Source organism: Dendroctonus ponderosae, unplaced genomic scaffold, assembly GCF_020466585.1.
Source record: "Dendroctonus ponderosae isolate FM_Combo_2020 unplaced genomic scaffold, Dpon_F_20191213v2 Dpon_F_20191213_5, whole genome shotgun sequence".
Taxonomy (NCBI): domain Eukaryota; kingdom Metazoa; phylum Arthropoda; class Insecta; order Coleoptera; family Curculionidae; genus Dendroctonus; species Dendroctonus ponderosae.
In genome coordinates this window covers 5,090,384-5,108,712 of record NW_026018715.1, presented here as the reverse complement: position 1 = coordinate 5,108,712, position 18,329 = coordinate 5,090,384, and the positions used below count along the sequence as shown (strand labels likewise).

General features: G+C 32.1%; 1 protein-coding gene and 1 long non-coding RNA gene across 12 annotated transcripts in view; one reads left to right on the top strand and one right to left on the bottom strand.

The window, feature by feature from the left end:
- Positions 1 to 18,329, top strand: part of LOC109541309 (dnaJ homolog subfamily B member 6) — a 62,174-nt gene that overhangs the window by 32,052 nt on the left and 11,793 nt on the right. For 3 of the 11 annotated variants that reach the window (XM_048666836.1, XM_048666835.1, XM_019910135.2), the window contains 3 exons: positions 614 to 665; positions 13,572 to 13,681; positions 16,562 to 16,671. In XM_048666836.1, coding sequence (XP_048522793.1) covers positions 13,617 to 13,681; positions 16,562 to 16,671 — 175 coding nt within the window. In that variant the 5' untranslated portion in view covers positions 614 to 665; positions 13,572 to 13,616. Of the gene's footprint in view, positions 1 to 613; positions 666 to 13,256; positions 13,349 to 13,379; positions 13,512 to 13,552; positions 13,682 to 16,561; positions 16,672 to 18,329 lie in introns of those variants that run through there. The other 8 variants (XM_019910134.2, XM_019910131.2, XM_048666840.1 and 5 more) reach the window with 6 other exon arrangements.
- LOC125504606 lies at positions 3,247 to 5,952 on the bottom strand. The gene is made up of 3 exons (XR_007281589.1): positions 5,795 to 5,952; positions 3,626 to 3,921; positions 3,247 to 3,569 (listed from the first exon to the last, which is right to left on the bottom strand). It is a non-coding gene; the product is annotated as an uncharacterized LOC125504606 (long non-coding RNA).

The window sequence follows — 18,329 nt, the reverse complement described above, 5'->3', positions numbered from 1 at the left end:
ATTAGAGCGTTGTTATCTTTACCGATTCCAAGTACTATAATGATCGGTACAGTACAAAGCGACTTCTAAATTGATTTAACACTAAAGGTGAATTTTTTCGGCTCAATTAAACAGAAACATATTTTTGAGAATGTGTTGCGTGTTAATCGGCACTTAACTTTTCTTATCAAGCTAAATGTTTGCAACACTTATCATAGTGGAGTATTTGAACGGTTTTAAGTTAAACCTTGACCAGTACAAGAAAATAGACAACCGATTTTAATGGACTCTCGTTACTCACACTACGTATCAACTTTCCAACCAGGATATGATTCATTTTATGTCAGTTGGCGTTTTCTTTCTTCGTTTTACAATAATTAGACTTTGTTTTAAAGTTACCGTTAGGATGACATGCCAATTGAATTAGCGGCTTTTTAGAAAACGGATGTGTGGAAGATTGGCTGTGTGGAAACACACAACACAAAATAGTGTTAATTTCTAGAATATTATCAATTGCTTCCCTATTTTAATGTATACCTACATTTGCTCTTTATTAACGTTTGCTCATTGTACCTTATTTGATATGTGATCGAAAGTAATTTGGGTTTTCTTTAAGTGTTTTTTTTTGTTTCAGGTATTCAATCGCAACCTTTCAATATTTTGTTAAGAGCCTTCATAAACGTTGAGTAAGTATAATTTTGGAAGCAGCGGCCGTTTTGTTACTATTTATTATGAAATTTGAAATATTTTAATCGTCGTTTGAGAAGTATTTGTTTAATGCGATAATCAACTATTAGTCTACTTTACGGTAGATAGTCAAATAAGCTAAATTGCGTTGAATCTATGCGACAGTTATCAATTCTCGTTCTACTTTCTGCGGTTATGTCATTTCCCATACTGATAGCAGTAGGTATTTGCATGTTTCAACAGATATCGTGTATCAAAGTATTTAATGCATCAGTGATTCCTGTTAGTTAAACGTAACGGTATGCTGCAAAGAAACGTACACACAAACGCGGTCAAGCATTACCGAATTCGACTTGAGGAATTTAATTTATTTCAACTTAAATTTAATGCAATCTACTGCAAGGTTTAAAGTAAATATTGTATATTGATAACTAGTGCAAAAAAATTGAATATATTTTCGATAAAAATTTATTCCTCCAAGTTCGGCATCACTCCATAAAACCAAGGCCCAAACAAAAGAATTGACACATCCTGCATAAAACTAATCGCACTAGTTTGTTTTAAATGTATTTTTAATTACGAGTTAACTAAACCTAACGGTGTAAGCGTAACGAAATTCGAAGACCATGAAGACATTGTAGGAGTGATTTAAAAAGTGGCTGTTATGATTGTCGCGGGTATTGTTCTTAGAAGAAAAAGCAGAAACAAACCACATTCGACCAGCATGTTAACGCATTAAATTACGTCAATGAGTAGCCAAATTATATCAAAATAAACCGTGGTTGATATTTAAACACGTGAAAACTAACTGAAGGCTGAATTATTGAGAAGTGCACTTGAAAACATTTTTTTCTAAATGATTATATTCTTTGATTGATCCTATGCACTGTGGATTTCATGGCTGATAAACAATACAAAATGTGCAACTTTTTAAGTTGAAATGGCTTTTCGATATCAATTTAGAATATTTTTAATCGTTTTTCATGTAGGAAAAATTTAATTTTATATACATTTCATTTGAAAAAAATAGTCCATGTCAATTGTTATTACAGTTCTGTGATTTTCTTTGCCATTTTTTCTGTTGGGTTATGTGCTTTTATTTTTTGATGTATTTACTGTTTTTGAACCTACACTCTTTTTACTGATTTTTGATAGTTTTTTGATTAACTTCCACATTTACGTCTAATGGCTTCTAACAGTCAATATCTAGCTTGAGTTTACTTAGAAAGTTTTGGATGATTTTTAATATTACTATTGTTTTTATTATTTTCAATACAATTTTGATTAAACATAAAGTGAATGATTAATTCCTTCACTTCCATTGTCCATGAATTCCACAATAATTTAACTTACTTTAACATACTTAATATAATATATAATTAATACAATGAACATTAATAATGAGAAATATGAGAAACATCCTATATGTATAGTTATCTTGACCTGTTTAGTACCAAAAATTGGGAGGAATCAAAGTTTTCGATTTGTCTAATTTGAAAGTTTTCGGGAGAACTTCGTCTGATTTGTGTAAAAGCAGCTGAGTCTTAATTTGAGTAATCCAACATTTACTACTGTTAGTGTTTTTGAACTAACACGTTGTATTTTTGCAAATGGGATTAAATCCGACCAAAAACTTTGAAAAGGGGGTAAGATGTATGGGGTCAAGAAGAAAAATGTTAAGAAGTAAAAAATACGTTTCTAGAGCTAAATTAACTCAACAGTATTTAATTAATTAGTTGTAAGAGAAGATTACAAACATTTTTTACGTTATTTTTCGCCCCGTTTTTCTTATTTTTACTGTTAGAATCTCCGGAAGAACATGTTTTTGTGGTGTGGCAAAATTGCAGTAAAAATAGATAACATTGTCGAGTGAAAGCAAAACATCATCAGCTACATAATAAACTACAAACTTACATTTGTGTAGAACCTTCGTACACAAATATGTCGTTAGGAGAAATATACATAGTTATAATTTCATTCAAATATATATTTTTAGAGGTATATTGTGTTGGAAAAGCTATGAACCACAACTTAGGTTGTATTTGAAAAGTTTATTATATTTTTTCTGTATTGTTAAAATATTTAGTTAGCAAAAGCACAGCAACAGATTTCGGAAAGGGTCTGATTTTTTCATAAAGAAGCACTCTTATATTATTACAGATTTAAAAACCACGTATTTATGGTTCTGAAAGTATGTGTATGTGCAATATTTTATCTCTCCGACTCTTTATCTAGATTATTAATTGTCTGTGCATGCATGTACAAAACACCACTTTTGCTGCACACTTTGTCAATATCGGATTTTTACATGATTTATGATGAACACAACTTAAACGATGCTTTTATCAGAGATAAGTAAACTGAACCTAGAATGTCACACTCTGAATGGAAAAAATACACCGGTTGAGTTTCCTCCGCGGGAGGTCTAGCTTTGTTGTATTTACTGCTAAATGTTTGTGAATAATTGTATAAACTTAAAAATCTCTCTTCGTGCTTCGAGAGCTTTTGAATTGTAACTCTTCACCACATAGAATGTAAAAAACCTAACAAGTTTGCTAATAAAGAAACGAAAAACTGATCAAATTGGAAAACGATATAATCTCATTTTAAAACCACCTGTTCCAGATAAGTCGTCACTAAAAGCTCTACAATATGTTAACAAACCCTTGAAAATCATGTTTTCTGGCTGTTAACTTTTTTTTGAAGCAATATATCTTATTTTATTAATAAAACCTCAGATGATAGTTGACCCGTTGACCCTAAAAGTTCCTTATTAGTTTCTTGTTGTGAACGTACAAAGCGGTCATGCCTCAGTTCATTTACGAGTCTAGTGTTGAATCATGTTGGAAAATTTTCACGAGTCTACCGTCTTCAACTGTTGTTTCAAGGCTTTGCCAGCCCACCTGATATTTTGAATTTAGGTTTTATTTCTTGTGGAAGATTATTTTTAGTTATTTACCGTTCGTACTGTAAATTAGGTCTCAGTTGTCTTCATTCGAAGCAAATATGGTTTTATCTTTAATATTCCCACATTCGCTTTGTGTCGATGTTCGTGCATCGGAGAAAGATGTTGAAGACCAAATATGAGCATTGGAAGAGTCAGGAGGTTATTAACCCCACTGTGACAAAGGCTTTTCGTCACTTTATATCACTGCACTACATACTTTTCGGTTTGAACGGATGTCCATGATCTACATTTACATTTCTGCTTCAGTTGCTGCCATAATCATCGCTCGGTTCATCCGAAACAAAAACCTGCAAGGTAGTAATTTATCAATACATTATAGTGATTAAATTTGCGTTCCCACGTAGGTTGGCTTAGTCACATCCCATATTCTTGCGGCATTACAATAGAAGGTGTCGAATTTGGAAACTTGCCGTCCTAGGGTGTGGGCGCGTTCATGTTACCATAACTTCCAACTAGCTTTTTTACAGCGGGTTCACATTTCTTCGTGTTACTCAATGGGTGAATCTTTCGCCAAGTCTGTCTTGTACCATTGGGTTAAACGACTTGGCAAATAGTACTATAAATAAAATCGTCGACTTTTATCATGAACGTTTAATCAGGCCTGACTCATATTTTTACATGATAATCTGCAAATTTTCTATGATTAACTAACGATAGGCGCTTGAGAAATAGACCATTTTTTTATTTTTGTATGAATGGAAAGTTATCAGTTTTTTTTCCAAATGCAATGCACTTTACTCAGATTCTTCAAAGCGGCCACAAAGAGGCTTGTTGAACTTTTAATTTTGCCGCTCATTTTTCTGTATATAGGGTGTTCAAAGTTTCTTTTTAACTTGTACTGTATTACAAGGCATTTAGTTAAAATTTGGTCTCGTCTTTCGGCTTAAGGAGCCACATATTATATAAAAGCAGTCCAATTTAAAAATGTTTACCATTAAAATCTGATTGGTTTTGCAGCATTTTTTGCCTCTTGCACATATTTTATTATGTTATGCATACAAATAATGGCAAACATTTTTTATGGTATTTCTTGAATTGGATTTGAGTCTCTACAATACAGTGTGATTAAATGCAAAATTGACGTCAATCTTCTAGATTTTGTTAGAGCTGCAATCGACCTAATTTGTGATGTTCTCGTAAACCCGGTGAGTGCCGAACATGTGTGGAAAAGAGGTCAGCAGGCCAATTTAGAAAATTACTAGGTAAAAGGTATTATTTATACTACGCTTTTCCTGTTATGTATGATCGTAAAGCTTATTTACATGTGGTTTTATGGTACATTATCTCCGTTTTGAGTACCAATTATTTTTTCCGTGCATCTTCAGCCTATAAGCCAGAGAATAGTGCTAGATTTGAATCAGCTTTTATATAGAGTGATTGAAAATTAGCGTTATTATTTTAAGGGTGCTTATTTAGCGAGGACGGAAAAATGTTTTGAAAAAAAAACAAGATTCTCCGTAGAAGATATTTGCTCTTCAATGAGCACTTGGAAAATGTTTAGTAGAGCCAAACCAAAATTTTTGGAGAAGGAATTGTTTATATTTTCACTTTTTCTGTATCCGTAAACTCTGTCGATAAACTATACATGTAGGAAAAATAGAATCATTTGAGCACAGTTGTGAATTATATTGTGTTCTGAACTTAAGAAGAATAAATGAAAATCAGGTCAGTCTCTAAAATCAGAAGATTGTTGGTGTATTTGAATTGAATCAGCGAAGTTTCCCTTTTTTCCGGTGATACATAAAGTTTAGCCATAAATGTAGTATGGTTAATACAATCCAAAAATAGTCCCCACATCTATTTGAGCTTCAAAATATTGCATTTTGCCAAGAATTCAAATAATTTAATGAATGAGCAATGAAATGAATATACCACCTCATTTTAACGTAACAAAGTTTTTTGGCACATCGTTTTCGTAGTATGTATCAAATCGAGTGGTACGTACAAGTCTTATTCATCCTTAGCAGAGGCGGAAGTCTGGATAGTCTAAATTTGCTAATATTACGAATTTACAGACCAGCATTTTATTTATTTCAAAAAACCTTTTTCCGTTAATGGTCAAGGTTCTAGTTATATATTTGTTTTTTAAACAACTGTGCGTTTCTATATTACCCTTCTTTCCTCAAATATTTGAGGAAGAACGATCAGGGCACTATTTACCTCTGAGTATCCCACTTTCAGCAAAAATTGGGTTGTTTACAAGTCACTCTGCTAATCGTTCTACATGTTATTAAAAATAGAAGTCACGTATGACTGAAGTGCTAACGAGTAGATGAAAACTTTTTATACTCGCGTAACAGTTTGAAATATAATATTTGACCGGAATTCAGTGCGTATTTTTAGGTCACTCTAGGCTTGTATTCTAAAATGATTGATGCAATTTGAATAATACTCGGTACTTTACCGTTTTAGTTCAGTTTAAGTTTCAGTTTCTTATCAAAATTATAAGTACTTAGTCGAGTATCTACAATTTTGACTGCAATTTACAAATAACTTTATGTTGTCTAATGTAAACTGGCGAATATTTGGAAGTACTTTCCTTAGATTAAGAAGGCCATTTTATAGGTTTGCGCAAATATTAAACTTTATATTTTGATCAGGCTGTTATCATGTGGTTTTCACTGAATTATCAAATAAGTGTATTGATGTTGTTTAAAGATAAATTGTTAGAAGTATTTGTAATAGAAATACAATTTGCTACATGCATGTTACTTCGTACACGTGGCCAATGAAAAGTTTCCACGAGGATTTTTTTTAGTTTTTCCGTAAAAACGTAGAAATAAACGTTACCGACAGTTTCAACTCTGACTTCAAGCTCTATGTGGGGGTGATAGATACAATTTAACCAGGACGAAGGATGTAAGGAAAATATTCTTCCTAGAATAAGAGTACTAGTTCAAGTCATTGGTCAAGATGAGACTTTGTCAGAAGAGAATGTGCGTTTTCACCATATTTTTTTTCAGACGGAGCTTCCTAAAATTATGCAGCATCAGTTCGAAACTCCACTTTTATGGATCATTATCAGCTCCTTTTATGTGCAATGGAAAAAGTTATTTTTGCCCTGTTTGAACTCGCTAATTTATAGTTTGCCATTTCACGAAATGCCCAATTTTATCGAACAGCTAATTTTCACCTACTCTACAGAAAAAAACTTTCCTCCTGTAAATAAAAAAATGACATGTTAAAGCAATTCCTACGTTTTTACATAAGAACTGAAAAAATGGGGGTGGCAACTTTATACTGGACCACGCAGTATAATTGTGAAACATTGTGAAACAAATAAATAAATTCTCTCCTTCAAAATTAAAAATACAGACTGTGTTATGTTGATGACTTTGATCCTGGTAATGAAGATTGTCATCTTCGCTTAAACCATTAATTACTTATATGTTTATTGTATTTTGACAAGGAAATTGATACGTAAACTCAATTAGTCCGCTCTTTATGTTAGTTGCGACTATTTTTACGACAATTTCTTAGTGTGGGGTATATTCCACGGTCAGTTCAACGCACTCATTTCATCTTGAACTTAAGGTGACGATCTGGCAGGTGACCTTAAATAAAACTCATGAAATGTGATCTAAAAATAATAACTGTATTTTTAATATCGCTTTGTTTAGTTTGTCTGGAGTTTTGGCATTAATTGGTGGGAAAGCAATTCCTTCAGTCTTTGTATGTCTATGCTTGGTCAAAGCACACGTGAACAACAACACTTAGTTACAGGGATGCCATCAGATTTAATTTTGCTTATAATGTCTAGTCTGGTCTAACACAGTTGTATTGATTAAATTTTAATACGACGTACTGTTTACGTATTGTTTATAAAATTAAATGCCATGTATGTTATTTAATCCTAAAATGTTCCTTTGAGCTTCACAAAGATTTTGTTTCGGAAATTCCACCTTTTAATTAACTTTAATCGATCATGTAAATATTTAGTGATCACTTGGTTTATTTACGTGGGATTATTCCAGTTATGATTAATTGGTTGATAGGGAAGTATTGAGAATATGATTATCTTTGTTTATTATGAACAGTTTTTAACGAGTTTTTAATTATGAAAAAAAAATTCTTTTTGATACATACAATAAAATATAAAAAGATCATTTTTGATAATTTTTTAAAACTTATATTATGCACGAAAGTAAATTTTACAATTTTTGCTCTAGTTCCATCATTTATTGCTTACTGCAGATTGATTTGTTAAGGATAATAATTCTTTATTGATCGAAGTATGTGCACAATATATCACATATTTCTTAATTACTGTTCAGCAGTCAATGGATTATTATTTATTGCTTTACATACATTTAATTATGTAATAATCAGCTAACGTAATAGTATATGTAATTGTAATTTGTGCAGCTGGCCAACACGCCTCAGAATTATTTATGATTGAATGTTAATTTTCATAAATCATTTGTGTATGCGTTTCCATTAGCTTTGCGCTTTACAAGATATCTCAGCGAATTTGTTTCCTGCCACGTTCAATAAAGTGTTAATTTTATAATAGTTTATAAATTAAAATATAATTATAGCGTGGTTACGCAATGAATTTCTGTTACTGAAAAATGGTTTCATTTGCAAACTACGATTTAAAGCTAGTAAGTAGTAAGTATGTAGTGGAAATGCCCAATTTTGTTGCAAGCGTTAGTTTTTTTCGCAAAATTCATGATATTGTTTTAGAACACACGTTTTGCTAGTGTTCAAGCAAACTTGCTAAGATCAAGTTAAAATACAGACAAGAATTTGACGATGATGAATAAAGTGATCACGTTGATGGAAATTCTATAGGTTTTAATATAGTGTCTCCATAAAAAAAACCAAACTGTGGAGGTCTGTTTTGAAGTTGGGTTAGTTTAACTTTCATCTGGCTCAATAAGTGAAGATGAAACTGCGGCTGGATCTGTTTGATATTCTCGTAAGAACGACCTTTTATCGGAAATTCTTAACCTTTAAAGAGATCATTATCATCATCATCATTCTTCAACCATTTGCGTCCGCTGTCGGACATAGGCCTCCTCTAATTTCTTCCATGTGTCTCGTTCTTGTGTCGCTGCAATCCGGTGTTCTTTTTTAAATCGCCTGTCTATCTGATGGGTGGTCTTCCGAGATTTCGTTTGCCTGACCATGGCCTCCATTCCAGAAGTTTTCTCGTCTATCTCTGATCTGTTTGTCCATGCCATGTCCTTTTGTGTTGCCACATGATCGGCCCTCCTCCATTTCGACTTTGGGATCTTTTCAACTATGTCTTCTACCTTTGTTCTTCTACGAATTTCCTCATTTCTTACTCTGTCTCTGTGATATCCCAATATAGATCTTTCCATCTGTCTTTGTGTGACACTCAATTTCCTTGCTGAGACCTTAGTGAGCCTTAAATATGTGTCTCAGCGTGCCGAATGCTGTCCATCCGAGGTTTATGTGTCTTAAAACTTTATAACTTTGGTTGCCCCTGATGATTTTTATTTATTTTATATTTATATGATTTTCTACTTGCGCTTCCTCTATGTATATATTTCCGATTGGTTCTAGGTGTGTCATTGCCTTAGTTTTGGTATAGTTTATGTTAACACAAACCGCTTCCATTTCGTTCCAACCGGAGTTGTTTCAACATATCTCGAGGTTATTATTTAGTTGTTCTCCTCTTTAAAGAGATAGGACTTGAAACTCTGAATTTTGAGAATCATTCTCATTCGGCCAAGTGCTCTCTTGTTGTTAATTTTGTCTTGTGAGATTTTCTGAATCAGCTTGTATCTATTTGGGTTCCTCATTATGTGGCCAAAATACTGAAGTTTCCGACATTTTACAGTATCTAACAGTTCTGGTTCTTTTTTCATCCGTCGAATTACTTGTGTGTTGGTAATTTTTTGTATCCAAGATATTTTCTGTACCTATTCTCCTGTACAGCCGGAGTTCGAACGCTTCAATTCTCCTTTAGTGAGTGTCCACGTTTTCACGCCAAACAAAGGGACAATAACCTTTCTAATACTGGGAACAATCTTTCACTATTTAGATTTTCTCAGAAATTTGAAACTTCCAAGACGATACACGGCGAAAATGGCACTACGTATGAAAACGTAAAATAACAGACGTCTTATATCAGAAACGATCGATAATAACTGATTTAATGAGTCATACGGTTCGTCTCGATTGAGTTTGACGCCACCAATTTTTTCTAATTGGCTTTTTCTGAAATTTTTAACCATTTCAAAGTTCTTGGTATGCGGTCTCCTAACGAATGTTGGCGATACATCTGGCAATCATAATTTTAAAAGTGTATCCATCTTCTCTCAAGTCCTTCAGCGAAGAAATGTGTCTTCAACTAACTGATTTTCTGTCCTGGATTTCACCTTGCAATTATTAATATGAGAATTCTGCCTATTTTACATATTTCAAAGTTATGAACGACAATATAGAATCCTTGGATAGCGCGTTTAAAGAACTGCCTTTGCCTCATTAAGTTAGAGCAGGAATTCCTCTTCCAAGAGATTCAGACTTCACCAGCTTTTACTCTCGAGTCATAGCTCTCAGCGTGGTGGAAAAATGTTGACTGGAAATGCATTTTTATTCGTCATCTGTTGATTGATGCTACCTGGATATTTATATATGCCTTGTTAGTTTCAGACAGACTTTGCCAAAAATGGAACAATTTTGTAAATATTTCTATCTAATCGTTAAGTTAAAGTGCATAGTGTATGTTTAGGAATTATCTGAATTGGCTGAGAGATTGCTCATACTTGTTACTCGGTTTCATGGAGAAAAAAAACTGTTTGTAATTGTTTACACTGCTGCTCATAACTAAAACATTCAAATACATAAATAAATAAATATGGTTTATTATGGTTTGGTAACATCTTCTTTGAAATATGAATATTTCTTGGTTGCACATAATTAAAACGTTACAAATCATCTTGATAAACAATGTTTCACTTTAAACTTATTTTCGTCATTTTTTGTCATAACAGATTGTTTAATTAAATAGTAGTAGTAGGAGTGACCTTTATTTGGCATGCAAAGGACTTGATCTGGCTGCCCTAAATTACCTATGGTTTAAGTGGAGAATTATAAACGATGATAAAACCAGCTATAAATTGTAAAATATGAACTTAACATTTATTTATTCTTAAATGTAAAGTGTCCCCGAGAGGCATTGAAAGCACGAAAAAATGTGATTAATATTCTTTATCGATACGATATTTCCGTTGTAAACCATTACTTACAAAGTCAGGCTCAAAAATATGGAAAAGCTTTAAAATATTGGCATTTTGATAAGCAGTTATTTTAGTGAGTTTAACAGACTGCTTTTAAATTCATAAAATTTATTTGTTAACTTATTTTCAGATAATCTCGATTAAGGTCTGTTCTCTGTAAATTTTCTTCTTTTATTAGCAGATTTTCGTCTATTATGATTTGGGCTTCACAGAATTTCAAAGCTTTTCAAATCAAAGTCGTGTAATAAAGTTTTCAGGTGCTGAAGCTGATTTATTGCTATTGACCGTTTGCAACTAAACTGGAATGACACAAATTTGAAATAACTGCGACTAATTATTATCTAAATTATTTACAGCTTTACATGATTGTGATGTATTGATTTTAGGCCATTGCAGATTAATACCTGATTTAGATAAAACTATGATAATTTTAAACAATACGATCTCATCTCAATGCACTAACATATAAGCATTTGGTTTCATACTGTTCATTGCGTGGTAATAAATTAGTAGCTCTCAGTAAAACACCTTTTTAGGGTTATTTATCACAAGTCGTTTAAGGAATTGTTTTCTTCAATTCTTCAATGTTTCAAAAAAAGCAACGCTTGATTGTAGAACTCACATAGTATAACATGAGTTACTTAAAATATTGGCCATCTTCAGATAATCATTGGGTGTCTAGCTATGCCATTTCGCAACTGTATTCCTTATTTGGTAGTTTTAAAAGCTACTGGCGTATTTGGAAATCTGGACATTTAATATTCACCCAGCAGATGTTAAAGTCACATAATATGAATATCTTAAATATAAGTTGTTAAATGTTCTACAAAGTAATTAAGGGGAATGATAAAACATTCTCTTATACATGCAGTACTTCTTTCCCGTGTGATGTGGGAAAAGTAATTAAGCCATGAATTTAAATGATATGTTCTGTATGATTGCCTTTAATAACGTTAGCGTACTCTTAACCAATATAGAAATAGTGGAAAGTGGAAAAGTTTTGAATAAGATTAAATTTTCCGGATGATACAGCGATGCTTGCAAACAGAAAAATTATAAATATTGTGGAACACGTTGAATTTTATGAACATGAATATGGACTAATATTGAAATGGAAAGAACACGATAATTACTAAAAAACAAAAATATTCTAGAAAATATACTGTTACAAGATAAACAACTGGAATAAGTCAAAATTTATATATTTAGCAACCTAATTAAGGCAAAATAATGCACACATAAATAAGATCAAGAGGTACGTTTGCAAACTAAAGAATCATGCGATAAAAGCTTCTCGCTGGAATGAAGAGTTAAAAACATGTAAGATGTTATTAGAAGAAGTTAAACTATTGTATGTGTTTTTGATACTGCTGGATGGATGGAGACCTAGACACTGAACCCGGAACATCTAAACTTGCTTCGAGATCTGTTGTTATTGAAGAATGAATATAAAAGCAAATAGGAAAGCCTCAATATTGATGAAAAACTTGTAAAATAAGCAAAAACATCAAAATTAAACAAAACTACAATAATTAGGAAGGCGTTGGAATTACATAGGATAAATGCACAAATGTGGAACAATTATATATTAACTTGATAATAATACAAAAAGGATTTGTTGAATCTGGTAACATTATAAATGTAAATTAAATGCATTCCTTTAAATACTTTGACTTTATTGTTTCCTACTGTTATAGAACTTGAATCGTTCATTCCACTTTTCGTATTTGGTTTTATTGCTTTTTTTCGTATTTCGTTTCTTTCATTAATTCTATGTAAGTTTATATTTATATTTTTGATTGACATCATTTTCAATGAAGATGTTTGTAAATAAAATAACCGGGTTAATGTTGATACAAGCGTAGAGGTCCAGGGCCTGTTATTTAAAGTGTGTTATACAAGACTTCGATGGACAGACCTGATTGACTGACTGAAAGAAAACTACATTTGCGTTCCATTTCAAAATTATTTGTTTACGCTCGCATAAGCAGTTGCTTGGGATTAATTTATTGTACAAACACAAGTATGATTCGTCTCGTTTCTACTTTTTGTATGCTTAGATGCGTCAATGTATAGGGTGTTTCCAATATTCTTTTTAGTCAGGTTCTTCTGATCTGACAACTTCTCTTTTTAATTAGGAAACCATAAAAAATATAAGGTAGCGAAAATATGTTACCTATTGCCAGATTGCCAATGGAATGCTGCCAAAGAAGAAACAAGCAAAGTAAAATTAAGAATATTAATTAAAAAAATAACAGACCCTTGCATATTATACATTATCATAAAACCTTTTGTATTTGTTACCATTTTCAAATTGATTTTTTACAAAACTGGGTAAGTACAGGTTGAAAAGATAAGCCACATCATGGTTTTTTATGGTATTTTGTCAGCTGTCAAAAGTTCTGGCAGCAAAGTTTCATGTCGAAAGTGGCAGTGATACATTAAATTATTGAATTATATTGCGAAACGTTTATATATTTTCCGAAAATCAGATTAGACAGAGGTATTATCACCTATTTCTGGCTACGTTGATAAGATAAATTGCGGCGGAACGACTATTATTTCTTATCTTCGTTGCATGTACAGTCGTCATTTATAGCTACTAAACACAACAAAAGATGTTTGCGTATTATACTTACTTTTTATTTAAAAAAAATGTAAAGTTGGTAATTTCGTGTTGGAAGTATGAGTTCATGGTTTGTTACAGTGATGTGTTTCTGTTGCAGTAACTCGCTGTAAAACTGGGGTATAAGGAAGCAACTGGCACCAAAATGGTGGACTACTACAGAGTCCTCGAGGTGCCAAAGAGTGCTACTACAGCTGAAATTAAAAAATCGTAAGTCTTTCATACTATGTATATATTTCAATTTACTACACGTCAATATGGCATGAGCGTTTCTATTCAGTCGTTTTTCCGAGTCGAATAATCTTATCTTATCTTATATTTTACTTTAAAGTAATGCTGCTGGAATTTCCCTTAATTCTAATTGGTTAAACTTCTAGGTTGGGTGTAGTACATCTAGATGTAGATTTTTGCGAGCTTTTTTTGGCCTTCGGCGTGTTTCAAGGTAGTTTTTAGTCATTTGGCGGTCTTCCATGAATCATATACGTTTTAGTTATAACATTCTTTGTTGTATAACACGCTCGAATTTCTTTGTTTCAATTATCTGTTGCGGTGTATTGTACACAAAAACGAACTTATTCGGTAGCTTATTTTATTACAATTTTTATCGTTTTTAACTTTGATTCTGTAATTTTATTAGCGAAGTTCAATTTTTGTGATGTTTTTTGTGGGCAAATTACATTTTGATTATTAAATGCAAACCACGTAGTATTCGGGCAAGATGTATTTTTTCCAATGAAGTTGAAGATAAAAATTAATACTTTTTTCTAAATGTTCTACGTCCTGAAACACAATGATTAGATTCGGTTGATGTGATGTAAAGTAATTAAACTCATTGGAAAACTAGGTCGATCGGGTTGCGTGTGGGTACTGAATTTTTTTTTTTGTGTGAAAGCTCTGTAGCTGCAGGAAAAGTTTCCAAACATTCCTCAAAATCACCTTCTTAAAAAATTCGACCTGTGGAAGTTTCTGACAAAGCGGTATTATCTCTCTTAGCAAGGTTATCTAAGAGGGTTGCTCATCATCCATCTGAAGCGAAATTTCAAGTGAAACAAACTAAAAAATGAAAATTCTTGAGAATTTGTTGACGAAACTGCTAACAGCGTCACCACGATTAGGCGACATTTTTGAGCTATTGTGTATATGACATTGCCCTAATGTCTGGGTGCAGAGTATGCATTTAAAGTCTTCTTCTTCGTTTTCTCTCTTTTTAAAGAGCTCGTGATTATGGTTCACTCTTTTTCTGTAGCTCTTCCTACAATATCCGGCCATCTTTCCCTGTTCCTGGATTCCTTTTTTGCTTGTGTTATCGTACTGTTCATCGGCGATCTTCCTCTTGGTCTTTTTCCTTCCATTTTCACAAGTATCGCCATTTTTTCTAGTTTGTTATCAAGTTTAGCGAGTTAAAATTGAACCACGATGCATTTTTAATGTTTCAATTAATTTCGGATCTTTGGCCTTCTTGGAATTTAAAAGCGTCTGACTCATACAACTTAGTATCAAGTTTGCTTATTTTTTAGGCTTTTTATTCCTTAAGAGCAGATAATATATGTCCCGTGTCCCGTTTGAAGAATATAACCCTGATTTAATACCTCTTTCTCTATCTTCAAAGGAATTTATTATCAAGAAATTTAATGACTATCATTTACAAATCACCATTGCTATTTAGCATGTTAATTCCATAGTTAAAATAACAAATACTTAAAAGGTAATTACATTTTTTTCTGTATGATCATTATTTCAAAATTAAACAATTTAGAAGAAAGATTTATTTATTGTGGAATGTTTGACACCAATTTACATCTGCAAAAGGCAAAAATATTGTTGATGCTCGTATATTTCTCAATAAATTATGGATTAAAACGAATTATTTTCTTTAATTGTAATTCTACATAAAATACAAATTACAATACATATCTTGTAGGTGCCTTTCAGACTTGAAGCAGAATTTGAAGTAAACAAATTGTAACCAAATATTGTTAATAGAAAATTAATTTTTTCATTCTTCTATTCAGAAAGAAAACTGAAAAATAATTAAATTTTAAGTTGACAAGCAATCAATCAACTCTTTAAAATTAGTTGGTTTTCTAATTTATATTTTCTTAATTGGAGCCAGTTTCTGGGCAATATTTGGCAGACATTATTTTAATTAAATTAAACATGTTCAAAGTAGATACACATTGCCGGGTGTTTAAATAAGTCAATTAGCTATTCAACATACTTTTCCTTAAGTATTCTTATCTTCAGCTATGGATTTGAGAAATCAACTAAATCAATCAATGGAAACCTTTTCAAGAACATATGTTTCTTGTTAAGTAAGACATGGATGGATGGATGGTTTATACATTATTTAATTGGGTCATACATCGTCACATCAAAATTGGGACACATATTGAATGAATATTAAAGTACACAAAGAATAAGAATAAAATATTTACCTTGATCTAACCGGAATAAAATTACATACATCCTATTTACTTGCCCGAAGTAAAAGGCAAAGCTAAGATTGTTTAGGTTTCTACTTATGTATGCACCTTTAATTTGATCCTACAGTTATTTTGCTTTAAGTAATAATTCATTTTGAAATTACATACCGGAAACGACCTTCTGACGACAGGAATCGTTTGAATTCGCTGAAAAGGCGAAAAAACGACACGATTATAAATAAGGTATCCTTTCATACACCTAATATGCATGGAAGTGTTTTTATGTTTTATGAATAAGTAAGTAGAAAATGCAGATTACCGAGGAACAGGAAGCGATTGTTTGTTGAAAACTGCTTAGTGTAGGCTGGTCTAGACTGATGAGGTATTTAGTATACAGGATATTTATATAAAAATAATGAATTTTTCAACCCCAAATGAAAAGAAGTGCTCATGCTAATGACGCGGCAAATGCCCCGACAATAATTGAGGCGTGGGTTCAATGTTAATAAACCTATAAATTGAATCTCTGAACTTTAAATGTGTCTCCTTGATGGATATGAGACATTGCAAGGATTTAAGTATCATACTTGTCGGCTTTTTCTGGCCGTCTTAGTTAATATTATCCGTTAATTTTCCACTGATTTGCAAACCATCTTTTACGTTTCAGGTACAGAAAACTCGCTCTAAAATGGCATCCAGATAAAAACAACGATAACGTTGATGAAGCTACAAAGAAATTCAAAGAAATCTCCGAGGCATATGAAGTTCTCTCAGACGGTAAGTGGTTTTACAGTTACTCTTGCATGGACGTCTGAAGCACCAAGAATACAATACGTTAACACTGTCGGCTGAATGAGAGAAAACAGTCGTTTGGGTGTAATTTTAATTATAGACACATCCCGCGAAAGTTATTTTAATCAAAATTCATGTTTATGTAATTTTTGTTTTGTCTATAGGTATTGCTAAGTATTATTCTTCGAACAAATCAACATCAATTTACATGGCCAGTATCAAGTATAATAAACAAATTAATAAAAGGTGCAACTAACTTTCGCAGCATTAAATAAATCAGCAATTGAATTTTTCTGAAGATAGTGTTATAATGCCACTTATTTATGCAAGAGCATTTTGCAGACTGGATTGGCATGAGGAGGCAAATTCCTGAATGCATCAAATCAATTAATTTATATGTATTTAAATTATTTATACAAGACTGATTTTAATCCATGTCGTCCTTGAGGTTGACGGCATTTCTTACATCGAACTCGGTATTATATGATATTTGAAAGCAGAGTATGAAGAGTTAAATATTTAGAAGAAAATAAGTCAGTCATCATAATAATCTAAAAGTAAAGTTGCAAATAGTGTTTTCTTAAAAAAATACATCGGAACATTACCCTGATTGGGTTAATTTCATTACGTTCTAATCAACTCTTTTATATTGCCAATCATATATAATATACATTTAGGAATGTTTTCCGGGGTTTGAAGCCGTGGTCTATCGGAATTTCTTCCTGACGTTTCGTCCACAACTGCGGTGGACATTTTCAAAGGCGATGAGGCAGTGGGCGAATTGATCTCCCGTGCTTTCCAACTAAGAAACTCATTCTTAGTCTTCGGCTTCAAAGCCCGGAAAACATTCCTAAATGTAATCTGACCGGCCGTGAAAGCCTTCATAGTCTGATATATATAATATACATAAATGTTTGAACATTATACGTTTTATTTTTAAATTTAATCGGGGAAACGTTCATTCATAACAAATAATTTAATGAGTTGGTTTACAATTTAATCTGAACATTCAGCAGTAAATTGACCCTTTTCGTTGTTGTTCGAGCTTCACTATTTTTTTATAATGAATGGAAAGTTAATGACACTCGAGTGTTTTATGTTGTTACACTTGAGGTTTTAGTAGTATATTAATCTTAGTTCGTATTTTAAATTGGTGTTTTTATATAATCTTGACATGTAAGTATTATCAGAAAAATCATCGGTACGAAAAAGGTACATCTATTGTTAATAACAAATGCTAATTTTAAACTATTAAAGCGACTGCTCGATGTGTAATTAATTGCGAAGTTTAATACTCAACTGAAGCCCAAAAATTATTAAACTCAACATTCGGAAAGTTTATACGATGCTAGATGAGGAAACATATTAACTAAATCCAATTATAATACCAAGCCAGATATGTTCATATTAAAGTGTATACATGTTTGTTTCAATCAGGTAAATATTGTGACATAAATAGACGAATATCTCACATCAAATGATTTGTGTAGGCTGAAGTTAATGAATACTCGAATTATAGGCATGAGCACATTCAAGATAACATTGAAAATATATTATTTTTGCTTCTTTACGTTCTTACCTAGCGTGCAATGGTATTTTCAGTTAGCTTCAATTTAAAACAAATTTGGAATTGTTTCAAAAGG